Source organism: Mus musculus, chromosome 2, assembly GCF_000001635.26.
Source record: "Mus musculus strain C57BL/6J chromosome 2, GRCm38.p6 C57BL/6J".
NCBI lineage: Eukaryota > Metazoa > Chordata > Mammalia > Rodentia > Muridae > Mus > Mus musculus.
In genome coordinates this window covers 45,090,618-45,115,842 of record NC_000068.7, presented here as the reverse complement: position 1 = coordinate 45,115,842, position 25,225 = coordinate 45,090,618, and the positions used below count along the sequence as shown (strand labels likewise).

At 44.2% G+C, this 25,225-nt stretch overlaps 1 protein-coding gene and 1 long non-coding RNA gene across 9 annotated transcripts in view; one reads left to right on the top strand and one right to left on the bottom strand.

Annotated features, from left to right (window-relative positions):
• The window catches only part of Zeb2 (zinc finger E-box binding homeobox 2), a 133,931-nt gene that overhangs the window by 1,600 nt on the left and 107,106 nt on the right, over positions 1–25,225 (top strand). Inside the window, exons 1-4 of one of the 7 annotated variants that reach the window (NM_001355290.1) lie at positions 2,591–2,607; positions 2,751–3,020; positions 4,673–4,823; positions 5,686–5,827. In NM_001355290.1, the coding sequence (NP_001342219.1) occupies positions 5,755–5,827 (73 nt within the window). In that variant the 5' untranslated portion in view covers positions 2,591–2,607; positions 2,751–3,020; positions 4,673–4,823; positions 5,686–5,754. Of the gene's footprint in view, positions 1–2,563; positions 3,021–4,672; positions 4,824–5,109; positions 5,423–5,465; positions 5,496–5,565; positions 5,828–18,645; positions 20,261–25,225 lie in introns of those variants that run through there. The other 6 variants (NM_001355289.1, NR_149354.1, NM_001355288.1 and 3 more) reach the window with 6 other exon arrangements.
• On the bottom strand, positions 1,756–4,705 carry Zeb2os (zinc finger E-box binding homeobox 2, opposite strand). Of its 2 annotated transcripts, none has more exons than NR_110572.1 (3): positions 4,541–4,705; positions 2,850–3,000; positions 1,756–2,744 (listed from the first exon to the last, which is right to left on the bottom strand). It is a non-coding gene; the product is annotated as a zinc finger E-box binding homeobox 2, opposite strand (long non-coding RNA). The 2 variants fall into 2 exon arrangements; NR_110571.1 differs by lacking the exon at positions 4,541–4,705 and adding an exon at positions 3,501–3,583.

Sequence of the window (25,225 nt, the reverse complement as noted above, 5' to 3'; positions counted from 1 at the left end):
ATATTCCAGCTTCCTCTGATTCCGCTGCTTCTGCGATGGTGGGAACACTCTCTCGCTCAGAAGCTTGGGGAGGGGCGTGCCAAGCAAGGGCAGTGGGCAACCTAGCCCCTCTCTCAGCCCTCGCGATCTTCCCTGTACCACTACCCAAACGTCCACCTCCATGTGAACCTAGAAAATTGAAGTTGGTTTTGTTTTGTTTTGATCTGTTTTTTTTTTTTCCATACCAATATATGGGAAAAGTCGAAACTCAGTGCTAACTATTGGGGGCCGCCTTTTGGCACTGGAGAGATGAATGAGTCTAAGGTAATCAGATAATTAGGTGTTTTTAATTGAAATAGTTAATGGTCTATTTTGTCAGATCTGAAGTAAGAAGATATTTTATATCCATGATAAGGTCAGAGGTTTGTAGCTATTTGTTCGACTTGCCATATAGTCTCATTGTGCCTTTGCACTGGTGTGTCTGGACTAAAAAGACGTCCAGTAGCTACCTGGGTGCCTGCAGAAGGGGCTTGCCAATAGTCACTCCGTAAAACAGGCTCCCTATTCCTCCAAGGGAGGCTTAACGGCACACTTTGGAAGAAGGTGGTCTCTGATTTTTTTTTTTTTTTTAAGGAAAGAGGTGGAAGGAAAAAGGATATGAACAGTAGTGATAAATCTTATGGGAGGAAACTTGATAAGTCTTACATATATTTAGTACAGCTACATGATAGTATGAGAAACGTAAAATATAGCACGGATGTGTTTGACCCATGCTGAAATCCTTTTCTTTATTAATAATTTTTCGACTGCAAATCCCAACAACCTACAGATCATCTATAGGTACTCTATCTGTGATAGGGGCAATGGAGAAATTAATTTATCCAATCCTTCTCATTGTAAATGCTCAAATTAGGAAAGAGGAGAGTGTGTAACCAACTGTGAAAATCCGCTTTCTTGCACCCTAGAATGAAATCTAGCTGTGGTCATGCTGGGTGGCTATTACCCTCCCCCCACCACCACCACTGAAAAATAAACATGCAAAATACAAAGCCCTGTAGCTCTGGGAGTGTGGCTGTGGCAGCAGCCCCTGTGGTGGCTTTCCCCTCCTTTGAGTGCAATCGCCAGTGACTCTTGCATTCAAAGTCTTGCTGTAGGCACACATTCAAAGCACAGTTCAAAGCAGTTTATCTTAATATGAGTAAAAGTCTAGTGTTGGATCAGGGTATTATTTGTTTCAGGTCTCTTCAGACTGAAAACAGGGGACTATGACATATTTGACAGTATTAAAGCAGAAAAACTGATAAGAGGCAGCTGTTTGGCCCTCTTCAAACCTCCACCTTTTCCTTTATACTGGAGTCTATAGGCTGTGAGACTGGGCATCTCTCTGTGCTCTCGGGTTCTTAAATACTTTCACTATTTAAAATAATGGGGGGGGGTCTCCTAGTATTTTAAGAAATTAAGCCTTAACTGTTGAGGCAAAACAGTTTCTTCCTTTTCCTATAAATACAGAGCATCCTCAAATTTGGCTGTCTTTATTTACTTCTATATTAGTTCCAATTATGTGCAGTGTAAACCAGCTTTTTGATTAACAAAACAGCAGAGCATTGGTTAAGAACACTTAAACTTCAAAAAAAAATCCCCTGGGAAGTGGGCTCTGAATTGGTTAATAATGTGCAGTACTTGCTAAATTGCTGACTTCCAGATGTGGAAAATATCTTTCTTGTTTAGGACCTATGTAACCTGATTGGATTACGACAGAAGCGTCACGTTGGAAGCTTTTTGAGTGATTATTTAATTAACCATACAGTAGAAAGCTGTATTCTCCAGGAAATCCCTTCCATATTTGCATAACCAATCCCTTCAGAGCAAAGGTGGAGTCTTTTCTTTTTAATTTTAGTTTAATTGCAATATCAAAAATATGCACTTCAAAACTTAGACCCCACACAGTTTAGTGTCACCCTCTTCTTTCTTTCGTCCTAAGTTCCTCTGACCTTTCTCCTTCTTCCTCCTGCCCCTGTCCCCTCACTTTGTAATGTGGTCTGCATGAGGTGTAGAGGGGTCCAGAGATTGGCCAGCATAGTACAGCTCTATGTTAACCTAGAGACCCTTTATTAAAATGCCAAACTTTTAATATAGGGATCCAATCCAGAAAATCTCCCCCCCACACACACACACACATACACACATACACTGCACACTGAGATCCTAAGATGCAGTGTACAAGTAGCATTTCCCTCCCCTAGCTCTGGCATCTTTAAAAAAAAAAATGTAATAAGAGAAAGGGCAAGAATTTAGTTCCAAAAACGGTGCTTGAGGTATCCATACAACTTGACGTGCACCTCAAACCTAGTCACCAGAGATATCTGTATAAGACAAGAGATCTGCATGGAAGACCCGAGAGCTTTCCCTTTAACTTTCGCCCCTTGGAGTTCTCCAGTTCTGTGAATGGTGTGCACCGTTTTCCGCCCAGTACTCTGCAGGATTTAGTGATGAGGATAATGATGCCAAAGGCTTGCTTGACGGGGGGGGGGGGGGGGGGGGGGGGCGTGGAGAAGGGAGGGAGGGAGAGAGGAAGGGAGGGAGGTGGAATTTCATTTCTTCCACTAAAGCGTTTGCGGAGACTTCAAGGTATAATCTATCCCAGATCCTTTCCCAGAGAGAAACTTGGCGATCACGTTTTCACATGATGCTCACGCTCAGGGCGCTTCAATTATCCCTCCCCACAAAGATAGGTGGCGCGTGTTTCAGGGTCTCTCTTCTCTCCCCTACAGAAAAGAAAAAGAAAAAAATGTCATTAGAAGAGGCGTAACACGTCAGTCCGTCCCCAGGTTTGTGTTTCCTGGAGTGGCCGAAAAGAGATCAGTTCTAACCTGCTCGGCAGGAATAACGGTCCTGCCTCCAGACACTCTTGGCGAGGTTTTGTTCAGTTTGCTCCGGGAGCTGTTTCTTCGCCTCCACCTTTTTCTCCCCCACACTTCGCGGCTTCTTCATGCTTTTTCTTCTCACCATTTCTGGCCAAAACTACAAACAAGACTTCACAGGTAGGTTTCCCACCCCCCCCTTCTTTTCCTCCTCTTTTTATCCTTTTTTGGTGCTCTTGCCCCCCACCCTCCCTCTCTAATTTTCTCATTTTGAGTGGGAATGTTAGTCTGAAGTGAGCCGGGTGTCTCTGGACAGGAATTTCAGGTGGTTTTAGCTCTTTGGTGGCAGGCTTTCTTTTCCCAAGAGTGGCTTCTTTGCTTTCTCATGCCTTCCCTTACTCTCTCTTTCCTTTCCTCTCCCTTTTTCCCCTTCCCCCAGTAATTCGCCCTGTACCTGTCCATTCAGGTAACCAAAGGTGTTTTTTGCTACATAGTCTAGGAAAAGTTTTGTTGAGAACTGAATGGCTGGGGTAAAAAACTCATCAAGTGGAGAGTTTCTACTGCTTTGTTCTCACACCGACTTTCAATTCATTATATCAAGCAATTAAAACTTGGCAAATACCTGTTAATAATTATAAAACTTATTCGAGAAAGACCTACCAAATTCGGGAGCAAGTCCTTCTCTTAGATCTGGCAGACTAGTCTAACCTTTCCCACCGGAGAAGGCTGTTTTCTAAGCAGAAACTTGACTGTTTTTGTCTGCCTAGCGAGTTTCATTTCTTTATTTCATTCTTTGTGTGTGTGTGTGTGTGTGTGTGTGTGTGAAGTAACACCTCACTTCTGTGATTATAAATAAAGAAGTGAAAGTTCTCTTGGAACTTGAGTCGTTTACCAAAGTGTATGGGAGAGGGGGGGTCGCAACAGCTGGGAAGAAAACTGCTGTCAGGATAATAGGGTTAAAATTAGGGTAACTTTTGATATTTTATTTTAAATGACCAAGTAATATACACATCGATTTTTCATGGAACTCCTCTCTCTCTCTCTCTCTCTCTCTCTCTCTCTCTCTCTCTCTCTCTCTCTCACACACACACACACACACACACACACACACACACACCACACCACACCACACCACACCACACCACACCACACCACACCATTCCAGACTTTGGGACTGAAAAGTCGGAGTTCAAGAGTCACAGGCACAGTGCTGAGCTCAGCTAACATAAACGTGTTTATCTCCCACCTACTTACATGTTTCACATGCTAACCCTGTAATGATGAGGGCAAGATCGCTTACTCCAGAGTTAAGACTAACATTCACAAATAAAGTTTACAGCACAAATGCCATGTCTTTCCCTCACACACACACTGGCTCATAAAACTAGCAACTTATTTTATTAAATATATATTTTATATGCAGTGGTTTGTAAGTCTCAGCAGAAATACAGACAGACAGCTGTTTCATCCCACAAGCTTGTGTGACCATTTCTTTATTCCAGGACCCCCCCCCCCCAACAATTTCAAATTAGTAGGACAGATCAAAAAATGATATATTTGTATTTTTTTTTAATGTGTCAAACTGGAAAGCCTACTCTGTATGCCTAAGTAAATTTAAAGTGCTTCCTACAACACCCACTTCCCCTTCTCTCTGCCCCCCTTCACCCCCGCTCAGCAAATGTGCGGAAACTGATACTCACTTTCCAGGTTTTCCGCAAAGCTTGTGGCACCGGAGACAATAGGTGCAGGGTGTAGGGACTGGGCGTGCTGGGCGGCAGAGAAAGGGTTAATGGCCCTTGTGTTACAGTTTGCATCTGTTACATCTTTTATAGCCCGCTGTTTAAACTAATCCTCGAGGCACAGCGTCTTCCCACCCCGCGGAGTTTCAGGGCTCTCCTCTTCTCCGGCCTGCCTCCGAGGTTCCCCTTCTCCAAGTTTTGACAGTTTGAGCTGAAAGAATGCAGCGCCTCCCTCGATTTTTAGGTACAAAAGTTTCGAAGCCAAAAAGGACACGATCATTTAGAACAACTTAAATAGTGGCCACGGACTTTCTCTTTCCTTTCTTGAGAGGGGAAGAAAACAAAAACAAAAACAAAAAACAATCTACTGGAAGAATTTAAGGAAATCAGTGTGGGGAAACGTGTGTATGGGGGGGGGGGGCTTAAGTAAATATTGTCCAAGTGGTGAGGTTGGGGGAGGAACAATGTCCAGAGAGGCTTATAATTATATTTCTTTTGCCGGGTAAAATGGGAAATCTTAATTTGGGGGCGGAGGGTGTAGGGAAAGAGACAGTGCCTCGATAAACTCCAAAGGGGAGGGGAGGGGTCGCGGGGCGAGTGGGCTTCCTGTAATTACTATTATCAATTTACCCGAGTGTGCTTCATCCAAGGGCTGTTTTGCGTTGTTTGTTACTTTTTTCCCCTCTTGGGAATGGGGGGGTCGGAGGAGGGATGAGAAAAGATGAGAGCGAAAGACCCCCTCTCCAAGTTCCCGAGCCCGGCTGAGGACTTTTCTGAGGAAGAGGTCCGCCTAGCCTTGAGTCAAGCAGTCTTACTGTACCGCCGTGTGCATTCCCTCATACGGTCAGGAGTTATGACTCATTTTGAAGATGTAATTCTTGTCTCTGATCCCCTCGCGAGTGCAACACACCAAACAGTAACAACACAAAGCGCCTCGGGGCCAAGGCTGGGGGTGGGGGGCGGGGAGGGGGCCGCCGAAGTTTCGCTTTGGCGCTGGGGGCGCGGATGGGTGCTCACCCGGGCCCTGGCCCGGATCCCCTGGGCGGCCCGCGCGCGTTTCAATGGGCGCGGACGATGCCCACATTGTCGCTGTGTTTGGTTGCTAGATCGAGCCTGCGTGCTGCCGAAGCAGGGCGCCGAGTCCATGCGAACTGCCATCTGATCCGCTCTTATCAATGAAGCAGCCGATCATGGCGGATGGCCCCCGGTGCAAGAGGCGCAAACAAGCCAATCCCAGGAGGAAAAACGGTAAGAAGAGGCCCGAACCAAACTTTTCCGGGCCACTCGGCGGCCCGAGACCAGGGGGAAGGGGGGGACAGGGAGAAGGAAGCCGGTGGCGGCGCCTGGGGCTCGCGGGCGAGCCTCCCTCCGCGGCCAGCGCCGGAGCCCCACGCGCGGCCGCTGGACCGGGGGGGAGTTGAGCAAGTGCGGGGCCAAGTGAGCGCCGGGCGCCGGGGGTGGGGGTGGGGGGCTCGGAGCGCTGCCGATCGGACCTGCTCCCCACTCTGCGGCCCCGGCACCCCCGCTGCCTCCGCCCTCTCTGTTCCCCGGCCCGCAGGTCCCCGGCCCCGCGGCAGAAGCGGCCGGCTAGGGCAGGGCGGGGGCTCCGGCGCTCGGGCGCGCTGGACCTCGGGGCGCGGGCGGGCGAGGGTGGCAGGAGGGCGGCGAGGGCAAGGGAGGGGACCCGAGGCTGCCTCTCCGCCAGCCTCAAAGTTTCTTGCTGGAGTCGCTGGGCCGCCTCTCTGTGCGCCAAGTAACGGTTCGCGGGGCAGCGGGGCCCTGGCCAGACGCGGGGAACCGGGGGGTGGGGGGACAAGAGGGACGAGCCGGGAGCTGCGGACTGGGGACCCGGCTCCTCTGCAGCAGGCTCGGGGCCCGCTGCGGGCCAGAGAGCGGGGCGAACAGAGACTTTTCCCGGCAGTTGCTCCTCCACTGCCGGGAGGAGCCCGTTATCCAGGCTGAGTCAGGAAGGAGGAAAGAGATGGGGGTGCGAGGGAACAAGCAGACCAGAGGTGGCAGATTAAAGGGGTGTGTATGTGAGAGTTTAGGTCCATTTTGGAAACGGGCTGTGTAAAAGTGTGTAGTGTGGTGTGTGTGTGTGTGTGTGTGTGTGTGAGAGAGAGAGAGAGAGAGAGAGAGAGAGAGAGAGAGAGAGAGAGACCCCCTAGGTATTACCCTCAAACAAAATCGTGGGAATAAAAGAGAAAAGTGATTGGCAAGTGCGCAGAAGGCGCTTGGGGGAGGGGAGAGAGTTGGGGGACGACAGAGGGTGCAGGGGGTGGATGCTGACGGAGGATACTGAGTTTTAAAGGGAAAAAATGAAAAGAAACGGGGGGGGGGACAGCCCCTCAAAACAAACAAGCGATCCAGCCGCGCCAGCCCAGAATCGGAAAGGAAACTTCATTCTCCTTTCGCTCTCAGCCCGCTTACCGGGCGCGGGCAGTCTAGACGCTTCCGAGCTGGGCACTAGGGTGATAGCACACACCCGGGGATCGCTCCCCAAGCCCGCGCCTGATGGGTACTACTCAGACCCACTTGGAACAACTTTCCACCAGAGAGGACAATTGTGCGCTCCTCTAGCCTGCCCCAATGCTGCACCGCATGCAGAGGGTTGGGGGGTGGGGGGAGTGCAGTGTGGGAGTTTAGGGTCCTGGAGGGAGTAAAACACAAAGACTAAAAGATTCTGTTTAGAGACAAATAATCTCCCTCTCTCTCCTCTCCTGTCTCTTAGCGTGCGTGCCACTGTGTGTGTGTGTGTGTGTGTGTGTGTGTGTGTGTGTGTGTGTGTGTCTTTTGCTTTTTGTGGTGGAGGTGGGGAGCCATATGGGTGATAGAGGAATTTTAGTCAAAAACTGTTCGTTATGTTGCCCTGTCTTTCCTCTTTGTGCTGTCTTTGATCTGTTTGCTTGGCTTAGTATTACAAAAAAACAAGGACAATAATATATTCCAAGCTGGTCCCCAAGATTCCGTTCAGGCTGCCTCTTTTTAAGTATGTGCGTGTGTCTTTCTTTTAATTTAATTTTTTTCTTCATTGCTGCCTGGCATTATTTAAGGTGGTTCTTACACAGGAGACCTCCCCTTCTCCATCTCTGGGTAATTTAGTAGACACTAAAATTACATCCAATGTTCCCCTCTCCTCTCTCTCTCGTGTTTCCTCTGTTCCCTTTATTAAATGTTAGTTATTGATTTTCTAAAATCAATGTCTGTTGTGGGGCTTCCCCCCTCACAAGAATCTAAAGCACTGTGCTGATCATCTGGATAACAAAAGCTTTGTGTCATGAAGATGTGAGAGAGAGAGAGAGAGAGAGAGAGAGAGAGAGAGAGAGAGAGAGAGAGGAATGAGATTTAAAGCTAGTCTACCAGAAGTATTCTTTTGCAGTAAAGAATGTTTGAAGTGTTCATTTCTTCCTGTTCTTCCTCCTTCCACTCCCTTCATGATTTTGCTGTGAAATACCAACTTGGCTCCAGCAGTGAGGTCAAGCCACAGCCCAGTTTGGGGACTGGGAGAGATTCTGGCTTCCTGAGAACTCTGGTGGCACAAGCTACTGGGGCCTCACAGGTAATACAGTGTCCCAGGGAGGGGTGCGGTCAGAGAGACCGACCATTTCTCTTATGACCAGCCATTAATTTGGGACAAGCTTCCACACTCTGAAGTGGATAAAGTTGAACTTTGATGGTTTTTAGGCATTTCTTCCCAGACCCTAAACATTCACCAGCAGGTCTGTGGATTGTCCACAACTTCTCTGACTGAAACTATTACCTGTCTCTTTTTCCAACGAGCCTGTGAAAAAACAGGCTGTAAGCTGGGGACTTACTTGCCAGTGTTTTCATTGGGTTTAATCTGACTTAGCAGTGTGTAGGTCTTGAGAAGCAGGTAGAAGAGCTCAGACCATCTTTTTCATTTTCTTTCTCATCAAATACATACCCAATGCCTTTTCCTTTGGGAATTGCCAGGATTTATCTGGACTGAGTGGATTTTTCTTCTTTCCCGGATTCCTGGAAAAGATGTCACTTTTGAGCTTGTGTCTTTGCTGATAACACTAAATATGATGATTCTTATCAACATCATATAGAAATTCCTGAAAAGGAATAATAGCAACAATAATCGTAGAAGCTGCGAAGGGAGAAAAAAAAAAAGACCCAAGACCTAGAATGACACTTTATATAATTTTAATGAAGTCACTGGTGTGTGTGTGTGTGTGTGTGTGTGTGTGGAGAGAGAGAGGGGGGGGAGAGAGAGAGAGAGAGAGGGGGGGGGGGGGCAAGGAAGGGAAAACGGCAGAGCAGTGCCTGTGTGTTTGAAAGGCTGGTCAAAACCATGGCTTAGACGGCGGTGATGTGAAGTATTATTTTTTTTTTTAAAAAGCCTAGGCGAGAGAGGCAGATCAGGGGATACCATTATAGACAGAGAGGAACAATCTAAAAAATCCAAGCACCAATATTCTCCGGGCCAGCAAGATGCCTAGTAAAGACAGTGCCAGGACCAAGTTAAGAATGGCTAGTTCCTCTCCTTTCACCCACAGGGAAAGCAGGAAACCTTTTCCTAGAAAATCAGATGTGCAGGGAAGAAAGGGGAGGTGGGATTAGGGAAAGGGGTAAAAAGCAAATAAATAGCCAGCAGACAAGAATGAGTGTAGGTTTCAAGAAAGTTCAGTCAGATGATCCTCAGCCGCCTGACTCACTTTGTAACACTTTCACTAAGGCTAGAGAGGAGGGGGAGAGCCAGCCCCCCCCTTTATAGTCCTCTGATTATACCCCACTATCTCCACACAGCCTTGGAAGCAGGAAAGAGCTCTCCAGAATGGCAAGGCTCTGCTGCAGGCTGCCACCACTTGCAGCCGGTTTGAAACTTGCAAAGTTTGTTGCTTTCACCCCTGATTTCAGGCAGCAGGTCCTAGAATGCTCCAGTTTCCTTCATGATTAGTAGCCATCTGGGAAGAAAGGCCTACCTTCCCAGTCTCCCGGCTTCCACCACCAGTCTCTGGGAAATCACACAGACAACATGCGTGTTTTAACAAAAAATGAAATTGCTGGTCTTCCTGTCTCAGAGAAGGGAATGAAGTTCTCTTTGAGTGGAAAAAGAAAATGAATTAGGAAGGGAGAAGAAGGAAACGAAAGAAGGAAGGAAAAGTTAGCTTGATTTTGTTTCAAAGTTTCTGCTAAAGGTTTGGGTCCTATGGGCTGCCTAGGAGGGGGGTGTAGTGGACAGGGCTGCTTTCACCAAACACCTTTGCTCTGTGATTTTTTTCAGTTTGTAAAGGAAAGTACTCAAGTTGAATATCTCGGGGAGGAGTAATCAGATGAGCAGAAATGATTGTCCCTGTTTGAAAGAAACCTTTGCTCCTTCTCACTCTTTTAAAAGGAGTGGAGGTTCTATCAGTGCTGCTGAAGGGCATTGGAGGAGTGGAGAAGCGACTCCATTGCAGAGTCGCTTAAATGGAAAGAAATGCGACTGCAATCAAACAACCCCTTCTTAGACTGGGGTTTCCACTCTCCTCCCTCATAGGCAAAGTTGGGATGGGCAGCTGGAAGTGACAGACCCTCTAATCACATCGAAGCAGGATGGTGTCCTTCAGGTTGTAACTGGTCACAACTTACCTATCTTTGCCACTGTGGAAATCTTTGGCAAGTTGCTTTCCTAAAGTTGGTGAGCTTGTCACAGGGAGACTGTTCGCCTGCTTTTCAGTCAGGCTGTCTGTGCGGCAGGTACCAGCTCTGAGGGTACTCCAGAGAGATCCATCCCCATCCTGTTCTCTCCATGGAGATACTGCACACACAAGGCTGGGGGCTATGTATCTAGACTGATCTATTTGTTTTATTTTGGTCTGGAAAAAGACGATGCCAATTGGGGTAGACACGTGCTTTGCTTCCCAGCAGAGCCAGCAGCCAGCCCGGTGGCATCCTTGCTGTGGCAGTCCACCAGGGATAGGGGTAGGCTTCAGGTTTTAAACTTTGTAATGCTACTCTGTTGTCAAGTACAAGAAAAAAATTATTTCATAGCGTTTAGCATTTGTTTTCGAATGTGGAGAAAACCTAGTCTGTAGTTCCCTGTCAAACTGCTCTGTCATAGATTCTGGATTCTTCCCTTCGTTCTTTCCTTCTTAATTTGCTTAAAGAAAATTACAAGAGGTCGTTCAAGACTCTAATGCCTTATTTTCCTGGGATGGTGTGTGTGTGTGTGTGTGTGTGTGTGTGTGTGTGTGTGTGTGTGTGTGTGTGCTTCCCTTGAAGGTAGGAATGAAGGCTGCTGTTAGCTTTCTATCAGGGGCGTAATTATTCCGGGGGTGGGAGTTCTTCTCCTTACAACTCTCTTTGTCATCTGCGTTCTTCCAAGCTCTGAAGGTGCTTTTTCTCTATGTGAAAGGAGATTCTTTGTCCTATTCTTCATCAGCACTGTGGCTTCCCAAGGTAGACACTATTTTGTGCCTGTCACAGAGAGAGGGAGTGCAGGTTTGCAGTGCTCACAGACAATTGATTGTCTGCGCTAATGTGTTTCATTTACATGTTTATAACGTCAACGGTCCTGGGTGTCCACTGTACCATTCACCCCTGCGTTCCCACAAGGGGGCAATTGTCTGAATGGCCAAGTCAGACACCTTTTTGATTGCTCTTTGCTTCTCTTTTTAGAGCAAAGAGATAAAGGAGGGAAATCTGTGATGCAGAAACACTAGTTGAAAATATACAAAATGTCAGCACAAAAGCAGATGTTAACATAAGCCCAGATATGCTTTTTAACCAAGATGTGAATGTTGAAGACTAGAACACAGAGCAGAGGGAAGGATGACTGGAGACCAGGAAATGCAGCCCCACGTCTTCAGTTCCCCTTCTTCTTAAGCAACCAGAAGATGAAATGTGATTTTTCTTTTAATCTTTGAGCCTTGGAACCTCCAGGAACCTCCTTGTTGCTAGTGTGTTTGCTGTGATTTGTGAATTTTGTATATATTTATATAGCTCTGTTTGTGCCAACATCATCAGCTTACCACTTGGAAAAAACCTATTGAATGACTGTTTGGGCTGTAGGGAGTGTAAACTTTTAAACGTAAGATCCAAGGATTTCTTCATCAGGCAGTTTTTAAAGAAGGACAATAATAATCATCAGGCTGGAGAAAGCCTTGCCTTCATAAGCGGTGTGCTAGATAGTTTTATCTCGGGTGACAGTTGTATCAGAGCTAAAGCTCTCAGGAAAAGTGTAACCAGTAATTACAAAATAAATAATTTCATTTTAAGATGTTCTGTTCTCTCTCTCTCTCTGTCTCTCTCTCTCTCTGTCTCTCTCTCTCTCTCTGTGTGTGTGTGTGTGTGTGTGTGTCTGTGTGTGTGTGTGTGTGTGCATGTGTGTTGCGTTGTGTTTCCTGTCAAGGTGCTGACAGGAAAAGTCATTCATGCATGTGTCTTCTGGAGTTCTCTCTTCTTCACTCTCCCCTGTATATCACACATCTATGTAACCTACACGAGTACACCTGTTTACAAATATTTCACAGATCGGATAGTGCCTTGCTGTTTCACTTATGTAATACAATGATTAGAAGTTGGTTTGATTTTCTGTGTGGTCCTGGAGGAGAGAAAAATCCTAACTGTTGTGTCATGTGGTGCTAAGTAAATGGGGGGGGTGCTTTTATAATCTTGTAGCAAATTAGGGAAAAAAGAAATGGCCAGTCAGTGGGAGGATTTTTTTCTTTTTTTTTTTTTTTTTTTTTTTTTTTTTTTTTTTTTGCCTCTCTGGGAAGATACACAGTAGCTGCACCGTTAGCTGAACCCCTGACACGGCGGTCTTTTGAATGCCTTAGGTATGATTTCACTTTCGCTCACATCAATGCTGACCTGAATGCCTTTCATATCTGATCCTCTGTGTCTCTCCCAGTAAACATCCCCTGAGGGAAGAACAAAGAAAGAGCTCTTCTTCTTCTTAATCACAATTCAGTCCTTCACCGCCGGCAGGCTCCATTTGCATTCTGCCACAGAAAGCCAAGATGAAAAGAGAGAGAGAGAGAGAGAGAGAGAGACAGAGACAGAGAGAGAGAGAGAGAGAGAGAGAGAGGGAGAGGCTCAGAGGGTAGTGGTTGAGTAAAGTAACTTAGGTGTTTGTGGCTGTTTGTTGGGCCTTTCCCTAGTTACCAGCCTTATATAGTTGATGCTCAACCCTGCCTGTCCCTCCTGACAGGCATATAGTGTTACAAGATGGCATGTCTGTACTATTCGTGGCCACAGCTCCACTTGAGGTAAAAAGTCTAAGATTGAATTCTAGCCCAGACGCCTGTTAGATTTGGGGTCAGGTGTGCAGACTTCCCACTCCTGAACGCTACTTACAATTTGGCCTTAATAACTATGATTGTTCATCATATGACCTAGGAGGTGGGGGCACTGGAGGGTGGGCGGGAAGGGGGCGGGCTTGGAGACCCAGCCCTGGTCTGGCTGCAGGGGCCTGATGCCTGAACACAGATGAAAAAAAAAAAAATCCACAGGAAAACTGGAAAAGACTTTCCCATTCCCCCCCCCCAACCCTGACTTTTTATGATAATTCATATTTTCAAATGAAAGGGGAAAAAAGCCAAGAAAGAAACTCTCAAATGAGCCAAAAAGGAAAAAAAAAATCTCTGAAAAGAATTTTAGGGGGAAAAGTTGTTCTATTTTAAAAAGCTTTGAGGGCTGTAAAGTGCCACGCTTTCACACCTTCTCCGTACTTTTTTTTTCAGATTTTTTTAGTATGTTTAACATTTGTGAGATGACAGCCTTTTTGTATCTCAAACTGGATGCTTCAGGATTTGTAGGGAGGGGCTGGTGGTATTCACGTTTTTTCTTGACAGAGAAAGTTTATGCCTAAAGGGCTCCTTCTTGCTGGGGATTGTTTAAACCCTCGTAGGCGGACCTGTCAGCTTTTCCTGTGTTATTTGCCTCCATTTTCAACATGCAAAAGTAGCATGCAGTTGAAGACACCAGAACAAGACCACAGCAATCGCAGGTCCATCTTGTGACAACTTTTCAGGATATTATCTTGCTACAGAACCGGCTTGTCTCCCCCCCCCCTCCCCCGCCCCCTTCTAACCACTTTTAAGATACTAACAGTTCTTCCTCAACAATTAGATCACATACAGTACACACACACACACACACACACACACACACACACACACACACACATAACTTTAGACATACAAGCTTTGCAATAGAAGAGAGGACTGTTTGGGCATTGAGTAGCTGTTCCAACACCTATGTGGTAGACGTCACTTCTGAGAGCAGCAGGAATGGACACATTAAGAATTGCACATGACATGTGACACAGATTCCTAATTCACCACCATTTTCCCAGAAGATTTACAGAATTTACAAACAGAGATTAGCTGCGCACCTTCCACCCCTCCTATCCACTCTCCTATCCACCCCCATGACTCAAGCAATGAAGGATTTAGGCAGATTTACTTCAGTAAACACCTTTGGACACTGGGGGGGGGGGTCTGTTTGCAAAAGGAGGCTTTTGTTAAGTGAGGTACCAGGCAGCTGTGATATTAACCTACCCAGCAATGTGGGTTAACTCTTTGAGTGCCTGGCCCTTTGCAGTCAGCATATGAAATCCTGGCTCTCCAAAGACACTCAGAATCCTGGCTCTCGCAGTTTATTATTCAGACAAGTCTTGTAGACATGAAAACTGTTCAAGCTTTTAAAACAATGTGGTTTAATTAGATGAGGTGGACTTACATTGCTCATAAGCCCTCCAAATGGTGGTTTATAATTGGCAAGGAAAAAAAAAAGATAGAGAAAGGCGAGTCAAGACAGCACATTAAATATTCCAAGAAATATCTTTAGAAAAGCTATTTTCATTTCTAGCTTTTAAAATATTAGACTTGGGTTGCTAGAGGGGATGAAGCAGTCGGGGTCTCTCTCTCTCTCTCTCTCTCTCTCTCCTTACTGTGAGAGATACCAGAAGTTTGTGAGGAAGAAAGGGGCTTCAACTTGAAAAGCTGCAAAGGCCAATCGGACAGTTACATTATCTCAGTCCTAGCATCATGGCAGTGGGAAGGTCTTGCCTATCTGTCAAAGCTAGAGAGGTCATGTGAACCTCAGAGTCAGGCCCTCGGGCAGCAGCTTGAGACTTTCCAAAGCAAGCAGAGAGGTTTTTATGAGGAAGGGGTTAATGGTTATTTTTTTTGTTGTTGTTGTTGGGCACAAGAATAACTTTACAGGTGTTGCATTTGGGCTTAAATAAGATCGCCTTTTTTAGTTTCAAAGAGCGTGTAGGTGTCAACGTTCGAGCAGCCATAAATGTGTGAGAAAGTAAAGGGTATGAGACATGACAGAATTAAAGGTGTTTGCTATGTCGTTACACCGTGTGTCAGGCTGCAAGCTCCCTTTGTCACAGCCTCCTGGTGATTTGACAGCGCAGATCTACTTCCCTTCTAGGTGAGACAGCATTTTTTAACTGGAGTTATAAATACAGTACACCCTTTGGGTTACACCCTGCGTCCTAGATCCATGAATCCCATTTGAAATATCTTGCCCTAAGACACAATGAACAAACACCCATACACAAGGGGGCTGTGGGCTGGGGCCTGCCCAGCGCCAGAGTCACAGTAGCTGGCATTGACTGTTGTTTGGCAAGAAGATGCTCTGCCAAATCATCCAATAATTAAGTTTTATGTTATTTGTATGAACGACCAAGCATGCAGTATTCCTTTTCAAAGCAAAAGGAGGCTTACAATTACTTTTTGAACACTTTCGGAGCATGGTCAGGTCACAGTTTGGGGCTGAATTAAAATGATCTCATTCATGATCTAATTGAGGCTGGCACCACCTTATAGCAGTAGCAGGAGTACATAAATATAAATCAAAGACCAAAATTTAACAAATCATATCATTTGCTAGAAATCTGCTCATGAATTATTCTCCAATTGCCAACCCAGAAGTTAAACTTTGTCTCTTCTGAGCAACAGTAGCTGCCGATTTTTTTTTTTTAAAGGCTTCTGAGAGGAAAGTTACAGGAGCTGAACAGAGAAAGGAGAAGGAAGATGACCTATGTTTCCTCAGATAACCGTGGTGTTTGTGACCCAAGAAAGTATGAGCGCTGATAAAGCCATGCCCAGGAACAGGGGGCACCGCAGACCTGCTTAGACATTACTGTGGGCTTTCAGAAGCCAGACTCAGGAAAGCAAGGACTCTGACATATAGTGTAGGGAGGAGAAAACATGTCCAAAAAGACCTGACTGAAACTTTGCTTTCATTTTTTGACTGAGGGATGCAGTCATCAGAATGGTTCACCCTTGCTTGCAGTTATTTCCCTTACCGAGCTGGGTTGAAACACTGAGACTTGAAGCTGCCATTCTGGTAAAGAAGGTGAGACAGGACCATTACTGTACATATTCGAGTTACTTCTCCTATTTTAACTACAAAATTACTACTCAGATAACTTCTCAATCAATAGGTCAAAGAATCCATTCTAGTATAACTCCCATTTTGGGCTTCTTCTCCATCTTTGTGTATCCGGGAATCATTTTTACTTTTGTTGTAGTATAAACTGGGAAAGGTTGAATTCTTAACTTGAATTCTTTGAAGTTAATTTTTTACATCTCATTTGTATGAAGGTATTCCTTCTATCATATAACGAATACAGAGTTGGTCAGTTTACTCAACTTAACCTAAAGGAAGGCATGAATCTAAGTCTCCAGTAAAGTGATTTCTTTCTTTTGAGAGTACGTAATTACCCAGAACGATTTTCCATGACAACAAGACACATTCCACATAAAAACCAGCAATAGCTACATTGCTTAAATGAAAGAATATCAGGTTTTTGTTCCTTACAGACTGTTTCGTGTTTCTTAATTAATCCTAGAGAAGAAGAAAAAGTGTTTCTAACAAGGAAGTAGCCACTCCCTCTCCCCCAGATAAGTAACCGGTAACAAATCAACAAATTAAAACATGCTATGTAGATCTGAGATTTTGTTCCCCTCATATACAAGTGAGTACATTTCAAGCAGCCAGTGCCCACGTGATCCACGAATTCAGCATACAGCTTTCACTCCTTGCTAGCTTAAATTGTATTTATATTCTCTTGCATATCCAAGTAGCTGTAATCAAGGAAACTTTGCAATTGGCCTATTCTTGGAAGTACCTGTTTCTATTTTCAACACCCAAGCACATCAATGGAAGTGTTTCACATCATGAGATTTCTCAGTTGTAAGAGGTGAGGTTTACATAGAAAGAACTCAGTCGGCTGTGTTTTCATAACAAAAAGTCCCATTAAGGGAGAAATATCTAGAAGCAAGATGGTTACCCCCTAAAGATTTCCCATCACCTTTGCTCTGCTAACAAAAATGTGAAAACTAAATCCAACCCATCTGCACACTCCTATACACCCAAACACGAATGCATACTAGGGTCCTAACTCTGGGTCTTTTTCTCTTTAGCCTTACTCTAAAGAAGACCTACCCCATAAATGAGACCCATTTAAACAAAAAGCATAGATAGGAAGAGTTGATGTAGACTTCTGCAGTCAGATTTCAGGAGAGAAAGATGTTCTCTGTGCTACCCGAGGCTTACTGAATTTGCTTGTATCTAATAATCTACGCTTAAGTGTATTGTGTAGGATAAATTACTTGCTTTATGCTTTTAAGCTGTTTTCCTTAAATAGTGCCTACCTTAATATAGATTATCCTAGATTTATTGCAAGTTATTATGGGAAAGGAAAGGAAAGGAAAGGAAAGGAAAAAAAAAGAAAAGAAAAGAAAAGAAAAGAAAAGAAAAGAAAAGAAAAGAAAAGAAAAGAAAAGAAAAGAAAAGAAACTCAGCATTCTGGAATCCTAACTGAAGATAATACTTTAAAGTGGTGTTTATAGTGTTTAGGAGAAAGGGGGAGGGAGACCTTTAAGCTACACTAAATACTTAGAGGTGTATAGTACTTTATACTTGTGCAGATAAAGAGTGAGGTAGCCTTGCTCCATGAATCCCAGGCCACAAATGATATGTGCCAGTAGGTTCTTTGATAGGGTTCCTGGCCACAGTGTTTTTGTGCTGTCAAACTGCTATGTTGAACAAACACCTCCTCCGGGACAAAGTGATAAATGCAGAGACAGGCTGGCTTCAACCAGTCTCAGCGACCTCCTCAGCCACACCCCCACTCCCAGGTCCACCTTCTTCCCCTCCCCCACACTTGAAGTTGACAGTGTAGAGAGGTGGGCAAGGTTTTTCCGAGGTGTCAGGGGTGACTGATTATTGCCCCTCCCTAAGTCTTAGGAACCGGTATTCGGGTTACAGGCAAAGTCCTTTTTCTGGCAGGCTTTATCTGGTCTTTTTCAATGAAACTAAACTGGAGCTAAACTTTTGCCAACTCGAACCTTCTCCACTTTTACTTAATCGCTCAGAAAACGGCTTCCTTTCCTCATGTGTTCTCTCCAGTGATTTGAGCGTCATTTTCTAATGTTCAGATGATTGCGTCGTGCAACACGAAACAACAAAAAAATGTTGCCTTAAAAACATCCAAACACGATACATACTACTTTCTTGCTTCCTAGCATTGTTTTAGGGCCAGCATTTCAGATGGATAGTCAATGAAATTTCTCTTCTCTCTGTTAGAGCCATTATTCTCTGACTAAACCCTGTTTGTTGGTGCCTTTGTGTGTGCATTTTTTCCCCCGATGTTAAATGAATTTCCGTCTTCTACTTCTGCAATCTCTAAGAAATAGATAAACCATTATATTTTTTCTCCTGCTCGTATTTTAAAGTGGTGATCCTGACAGCAGGACGATTATTGCACTTTATGTTTTAGTGGATGTTTGCTGTTGCTAGTTACAGCAACACTTATCATAAGACAGCAAGAAAGGAGTAGTCCCTGGTAATTAAAGTAATGAAATATTCATTTACTCTACCTTTTCTGTAGTCTCACAAATTAGGCTGCTACATTTAATGCCTGCACTGCCTCTGTTTTTATTATAATGGCAGCTTTCGCATCTGCAATTAGGACTAATTCTGACAGTTACAATTTCTGAGGGACGGTAAACAGTGAGCGAGCTGTGCAGCGGAGGTATTACACGTGAAAAGCCCTTGTCTCTTTAACCTTGTTGTTTTTTTTTTTCTCACAGAGGTTACCTTTTCCCGATGGTGCAAAATCGACTTGACATAACTGTTCATCAGTTTCAGGGTTTTCCCTGGAGGTATTTGCATCAAATCAGCCCAGTCAAGCTTCAAGTTGAAATTGGCAGGCCAGAAACTCACAGGGTAGAGACTAGAGAAGAGACAGCCAACGTACAGGCAGCAAACTGACAGCAGCCGAGTCTGACAGAGAGGGGGAGAGGCTGGGAGAAAGGGAAAGATTTTCAGCTTGAGTGTTGGGGAACCCCAGCCCCTCCTGGGCCAATGTCAGTAGCACCTGAAACTCCAGAAGGAGCAGGAAAGGTCTAGATTCAGAACACCTCCCACCACTAGGGCCCCTCAGCCCTGCCTAGGTTCACGTTTGCTTACTCTGATTGGATGCCTAAAGAGGAGTGGGTGCACTTAATTATCTGAGGCATCTCCTCGGTACTTAGCAGAGCTCGAAGGCCAAATCTCATGATCGGTGTTCTAGAAGAAAATGAGAAGGTTTGCGCTTCTTTCTTTCACTCTCTTTCTTTCCCCTGCTCCCAAATTGTTAACTTGTGGGACCATGAACAATATTTGTCTCTTTGCTGCCTTTCTCTTCTGAAGCAGATTAAATGTTCATAGAGACCAGAAACCAGGAGCCTGTAAATGCAAAATGCATTTTGGTCAACCCAAACAGACACGTAACAAACATATGTTCGAAGAGACACTCCTGTGAATAGCAAGGAGTTGCCAATTCTCTTTGTCAAATAATTCCCTTCTATCCTGATGACAGAGTTTGTTTAAAGGCCCCAAAACAAGGCGAAAATCTTAAAACCGTGAGAATGTTTCTTTCTTTCTTTTTTTTTTTTTATTTTCCTATTGAGAATACCACTTTAAGAAGAATTCTATAGTTGCAAAACTTGTTTTCACAATGAAAATAAATATAAAATTTTTTTTCTATCTTTGGCAGAGTACGTGTTTTTCTGCTTTATGTCTATAAAACAGATGCACGTTTCCCCATTCTTCTCTACAGTTTTAAACTTTGGAGAAGGGCGGCGGGAGGGGGGATGGGGGAAGCCTGGTGTCTTTACCAGATGATTTAAAATCCTCTTCTCTTTCCAGCTAGACTTGGGGGTCGAATAAACCCTTGCTTTCAAGCAGTCTTCAAGCTCCGTGTATGACAGGCATTGGCTGATCTGTTGATGCCCATTCGACAGGCACTGTTGAACTAAAGTGGTGTGACGGCACAGTTTTGTTAAGCTGTGAACAAAGGTTGGAGATGCCTTACTGGCGTCACCCGTGTGCATATTGGCCTTGTCACAGTGTGCTTGATTTAATGCTCTGTTTATTCCTAGATATTAAAACCTAAATTCTGAACAATAAGTTTTTCAAATGCTACTACATACCAACTTTATTTTAAAAAGCTTTAACTTTGAAGACCCCAGGGTCCATTTGCTCCTCCAGCCCCCCCACCCCCACCCCCCAATGCAACCAGTATTAGAACATAGCTCTGGAAAAGAAACGGACTCCCAGTACCTTCTTAGCTCTTACCCATTTAAAAATGGGATTTCAGCCTTTAAAAAGCCTTATTAGAGTAAAAGATTTATTTCTTCTTTGATCATTGGCTGAAAGTGATTATTTATTTCCAACAGTGTGTTCTCACGTAAATTCCTAAGGGACAGTTACCTTGTGTACACACAGCACTGCAAGAACTTTGAAAAAAGAGATATATTATTTAAAAGGTAGTGCTAAAGGAAGCCATTTAGAAATACCTGAAAGAGTAGGGCACATATCCACTGTCGGGGAGTTTGTGTTAAAGTGAGCCTTACTTAAGACAGCAGAGGAATTAGGTTAAGACTTAAAAATAAAACTTGGGGTACGAAAATTCCCGCTCCACAGACAACAGACAAGTCTTCAAAAGAAATCTTAAGTTTGGTACTAAATTTAGTTTCCAGTGTCCTGTTGAATGGGTCTCAGGCTTTATCTTTGCCGGTTTTTTGTTCTCTCTCTGTCTTTTTCCTCTCTCCAGGTTTGCTTCAAGTGTTTGCTAAGAGATTAGTTAGCGAGTTTATATTGAGGAGGTAGCCATGGGAAGCAGCTAGCTGCTCAAAGGAACGCAGTGGGTCAGAGTGTGAAGATGCAGAGACTTCACACTGGCTTGGGCCTGGGATCAGGTACTTAATTTTCTCTCCAAGACAAATGGCTTCTTAGGAGGGTTGGTGGGGATGGCATAGCCTATCAGGACCACAGATGTTACCACTTTTAGAAACTTTACAAGCATGAATGCTAGAACAACATGTAGATACATATATGTATGTAGTTGTTGAAGTCTATTGCCAGGGCACTCCCTGTTCGTTATGTAAAGAGGCTATAATTTGAGATTTTCAGGGTTATTTTTACCTTCATTCATAAGGCAGCATCTTTCTACTGAGCTGTTATGAAGATGGGGAAGGTGACAAAGAGAGACTTGCACAGCTGCACAAAAGTACAGCTATTAACAAGCAGGGAGACTGCCACTAAAAGCAGAGCTGGAATCTCCCAGGTAAAGCACCCCCACCTGTCTGAGCATACTTTCTTAGCATTGGCTGTGTGATAGACTGACAGGAACAACCACCCCCACCCACTTTCAGCTATAGCTTGGCTCCGAGTTCATCAGTACCAAGTACTTCTTACACAGATAGAGAACATCCTACATGGGAAAAACACTTGTGGGCAGCATAGCTTGCAGAGTGCTCTGTGGTTTGTTTCTTTACATTCCTCCCAGAAGGGTGCAGAGCCATAGGTGTGAGTCTCCAACTGGCAAAAGACTCAACCTGTCAACATATTAATAGAGCAGATTTTTTAGTGAATATACAAAGTGAGTTTTGGCATGAGGTTTGATATTTCCTATTAATATTTTGTCACCCACTATTTATAAAGAGATAGACAAACAGAACTCAACTCAAATAGCCCTGCCCCCAACCCCATCTCAACACTCTCTGCTTTGTCCTGCCAACTCACAGCTTTAACATTCTATCTTTAAATTGCTCTAAATAAAGCCAAGATCCCAGCTAAGACCAATGTGACTTTTTACTTTTTAGTGAACTGTCCTGGTTCAGGGTCTTCTAAAGAAATGGGGTACCAAAGGAAGCCTAGCAGAAGAACACGTCTTGTAAACATTCCCTTTGAGCAGCTATGATTGCTTACATGGCCTTTTCCCCTTTTTTCCAGGCAGGCAGAAATGGTCCTAGCTCAGGACTCGTCCAAGTGAGCACATTTCAGAGCTATTCAGGGGATGGTTGGAGGGAGACACCAGCCCTGTACTACCAATGAAGTGCATTAACTGAGAGAGTCCCTGAGACTGGGTTTGGTATGATGCTAATCTAGGGCATCCCTGGAGGGATCTCTAATTCATGAGAGAGTAGTAAAGCATAGGCCTTCTACTTAGCATAAGCTTGACATAAGGTTTCAGAAACAAGTATCCATGGCTGCCTCACCCCCGCATCCCCATTACTAGCTGTGCAAAGAGCAAGCTCTGCTTCCTATAAGTAAGATCTTTGAATTTATCTGCACCGGGGTACAGCTTTAATGATCTGTATCTGCAAGCCAGGAGCATGAATTTGATGTCGTTGCACCATAGTGTAGAGAGAGATAGAACAGCAAGCGATACAGCACACCAGCTCATCGTGACTGGTGGCGAAAACAACCTTTCCGTCTCTAAAGCAATAACTTCTTTTTTTTTTTTCTCCTCCATCACTGTTTCTTTGCCTTACGTGTATGCTCCTTCTGATACAGATCTGAGGGAGTTGTGCAAGCTTCAGACTTGCCAGCCCCCAGCTCCCAGGCCTAGTACGGACTTATTCATAAACTTACCATATTAGACTATCAGATTGAAAGCGAGGATTTCTACTAGTAGTAAAATTGGGAAGCCCATTGTTTCTACTATCATTTCATCAGCCCCAACTGATACTAGGATGCTCAAGGAAAACACACTTCAGTTACAGTTGATTTTCAGATTCCAAAATGGTGCTGCTCAGCCTGTGCATCTCTAATTATATTTTATGCTAGGCTGTGCAATACCAAAATATACGCTGCAGCAATCAGCGAGCGAACAGTATCAATCAATTTGTAAACAGATGAAGTCACTCTTTCCCAAACTGGTTTTCCAAAAACAATTACTAAATTACAATAGAAAAAAATTGTACAGTTACTGTATTTGTGTGCTGTGTTACAATCAACATACCAGGGAAACAAAACAATTTAATGCAGAAAAATCATCATTCATCTACATTATAATTGCTTCTTTTTCACATCTACAGGGCGGTTAATTAAAATTGTGATTAAATGCGGTCGCGCTGCCTAAGATGTCTTGCCCAAAACAGGTGGTACAGAATTTAAAAGTAAAAAAAATGTAATTAGCATTGGAAATTGAGAAATTGCCTGTAAGAATCAGTGTTAATTTCAGTCAGTGATGAGGTAATTTATAAATGAATGCAGTGGAGGCTATGCAAACGCACAATTGCCTCCCTTGCCTTTCTTAGCATTCTCAGCATGCAGGTGAAAATGTTTTCAAAATATTGAGGTAATTTGAAAATCAATCCATGCATTTTGTATCTTTTTTTTTCCCCTCCCATTTGTACCAAATGCTGAATAAATGTTGCCATCCATGGCTCGGTCCGTCAGGTTTTTACTTTCAGTGTGACACATATCTCAGACCTACGTGGAGAGAGATAGCAGCAGACATTTCAGGCCTACAGTTGTTACAGAGGTCAGATCTGTGCACTGGATATGGATTTGGTTGGCTGTGAAGACCTCCCATCCATAAAATAGAAACATCTCTTCATGGCGCAGGTAGTACGTCCGATAAATAAATAAATAAATAAATAAATAAATAATCCAACTTGAAACTTATTTTGAAAGTTTAAGGAAGAAACAGAACCCTCTAATAGTGCCACAAGTTTTCTTATAATGTTCATCATTACGACTCCCTTTATAAGCCTGTGAGACTGGTTAAAAGTTATCACCAGAAACAATTTTTACGCATGAATTCCATTTGTGAATATCTCCCTTCTTTCAGCTAAGATGTCACTTTCTAACAATACCAACACTATAGCTCAAGTATTCTCTTTTGTCGTATGAGTAATTTTATCATCTAGATGCTATTTTAAATTATTTATTCTTATACATCTAGATTTTACTTTTACTTACACTGCTAAAGTAAGGGACACTCAGCCTTTAAAATCTCTTCCTAATGTTAGGAATTCAGCTTTCATCTGCTTACCCTGACCCTCCAATTAATAGAAATCTAAGATTTTTAAGGTGGGCCTCAGGTATGATTCTGAGCTCTCTGGACAGCTCTGACACCATGAGCCTGTGGGTTTCCTAAGCGTCCTTTTTCATCTTGCACTCTGTACAATGATCTCTCTATCCAGGCAAACTCATCAAGAGAATACGCTAACTGCTGTGGAGCAGGTAGCATTAGATTCTTTCATGTCAAAGGTTCGGCATGGTTCTTCACAGAAAAGCTATGATTTCACTCTGAGGCTATCTTTGGGGTAGGCCAGACACATTGCAGGGCGGTATGAAAGACAAGGAAACCTCTCTTCTATTCCAGATCTGGTACCACATATTCCCTCTTGGCCTTCTTTGTCATTTTTAGGATACAAATGAAATTTGCAGTTTAGAGGAGTTAGCAAGTCAGTTGATGGTTCCAAGTAGCGTCAGTTCTCTCATATTTAAATCTGTTTCCCACCTAATATCGCAAGGTCACAGTCACTCCATGATCCTGCCCTGGTCACCAGTTCTTGCCTCCCACTAATTGTGATAACCATGGCTCCAGGTTCCACTCCAGCCTACCTTGGTGGGGGGTGGGGAGTGGGGGGAGGGGCAGATCTCAAAGACTAACTTCCCAGGTTCCCTTCAGAACCTGTGAAGATAAGATCTACATTTGGAGACCTTGGCTCAGATTTCAGGGGACTGGTGGAGTAGGAGAAGCACTGTGATGAGCTTCAGGCTGCTCTGGTTCTGAGTTCACAAGTGGCTCCAAAGCTTGGCAAATCACAGATGTCAGTAGGGTTCCAGGCCCCTCACAGTCTTGCAAACTCTGCAGTAGAAATCTGTGTCTGTTTTGATGGTCTACCAGCAAGTAGGGCCCTGTATACCAGGCTACAGAATAGCTACCAGGCTAGGAGAATGCATCTGTGTTAACTGTATCAAGAATGGCAGCCACACAAGCTCCTTCTGGCCAGTTTCTTCTTCTGGCCAGTTTCTTGTTCTTAACTGAAATGCCATGGGCCGCTTGGCTCCCTGGTTCTTTCTTAAAGTCTTTCTTTTCAAAGTTTGCCGTGTAAGGTGATGTCAGAGTCATAAAAGAAAACCTTTTTTTTTTTTTTTTTTTTGTCAAAGTTTCATGTATCCCAGGCTGGCCTCCAATTTGCTATGTAGCTAAGGTTGACCGTGTACTTCTGATCCTTCTGCCTTGGCTTCCTCCAGACTGGGGTGACAAGTGTGAAGCACCATGCCTGCTTCAATGCCACGCTGGGAACCAAGCACAAGGTCTTGTTCACGTTAGGCAAGCATTCGGCAACTGAGTTACATCCTTAGCCTCCACACTGTTATTTTTCC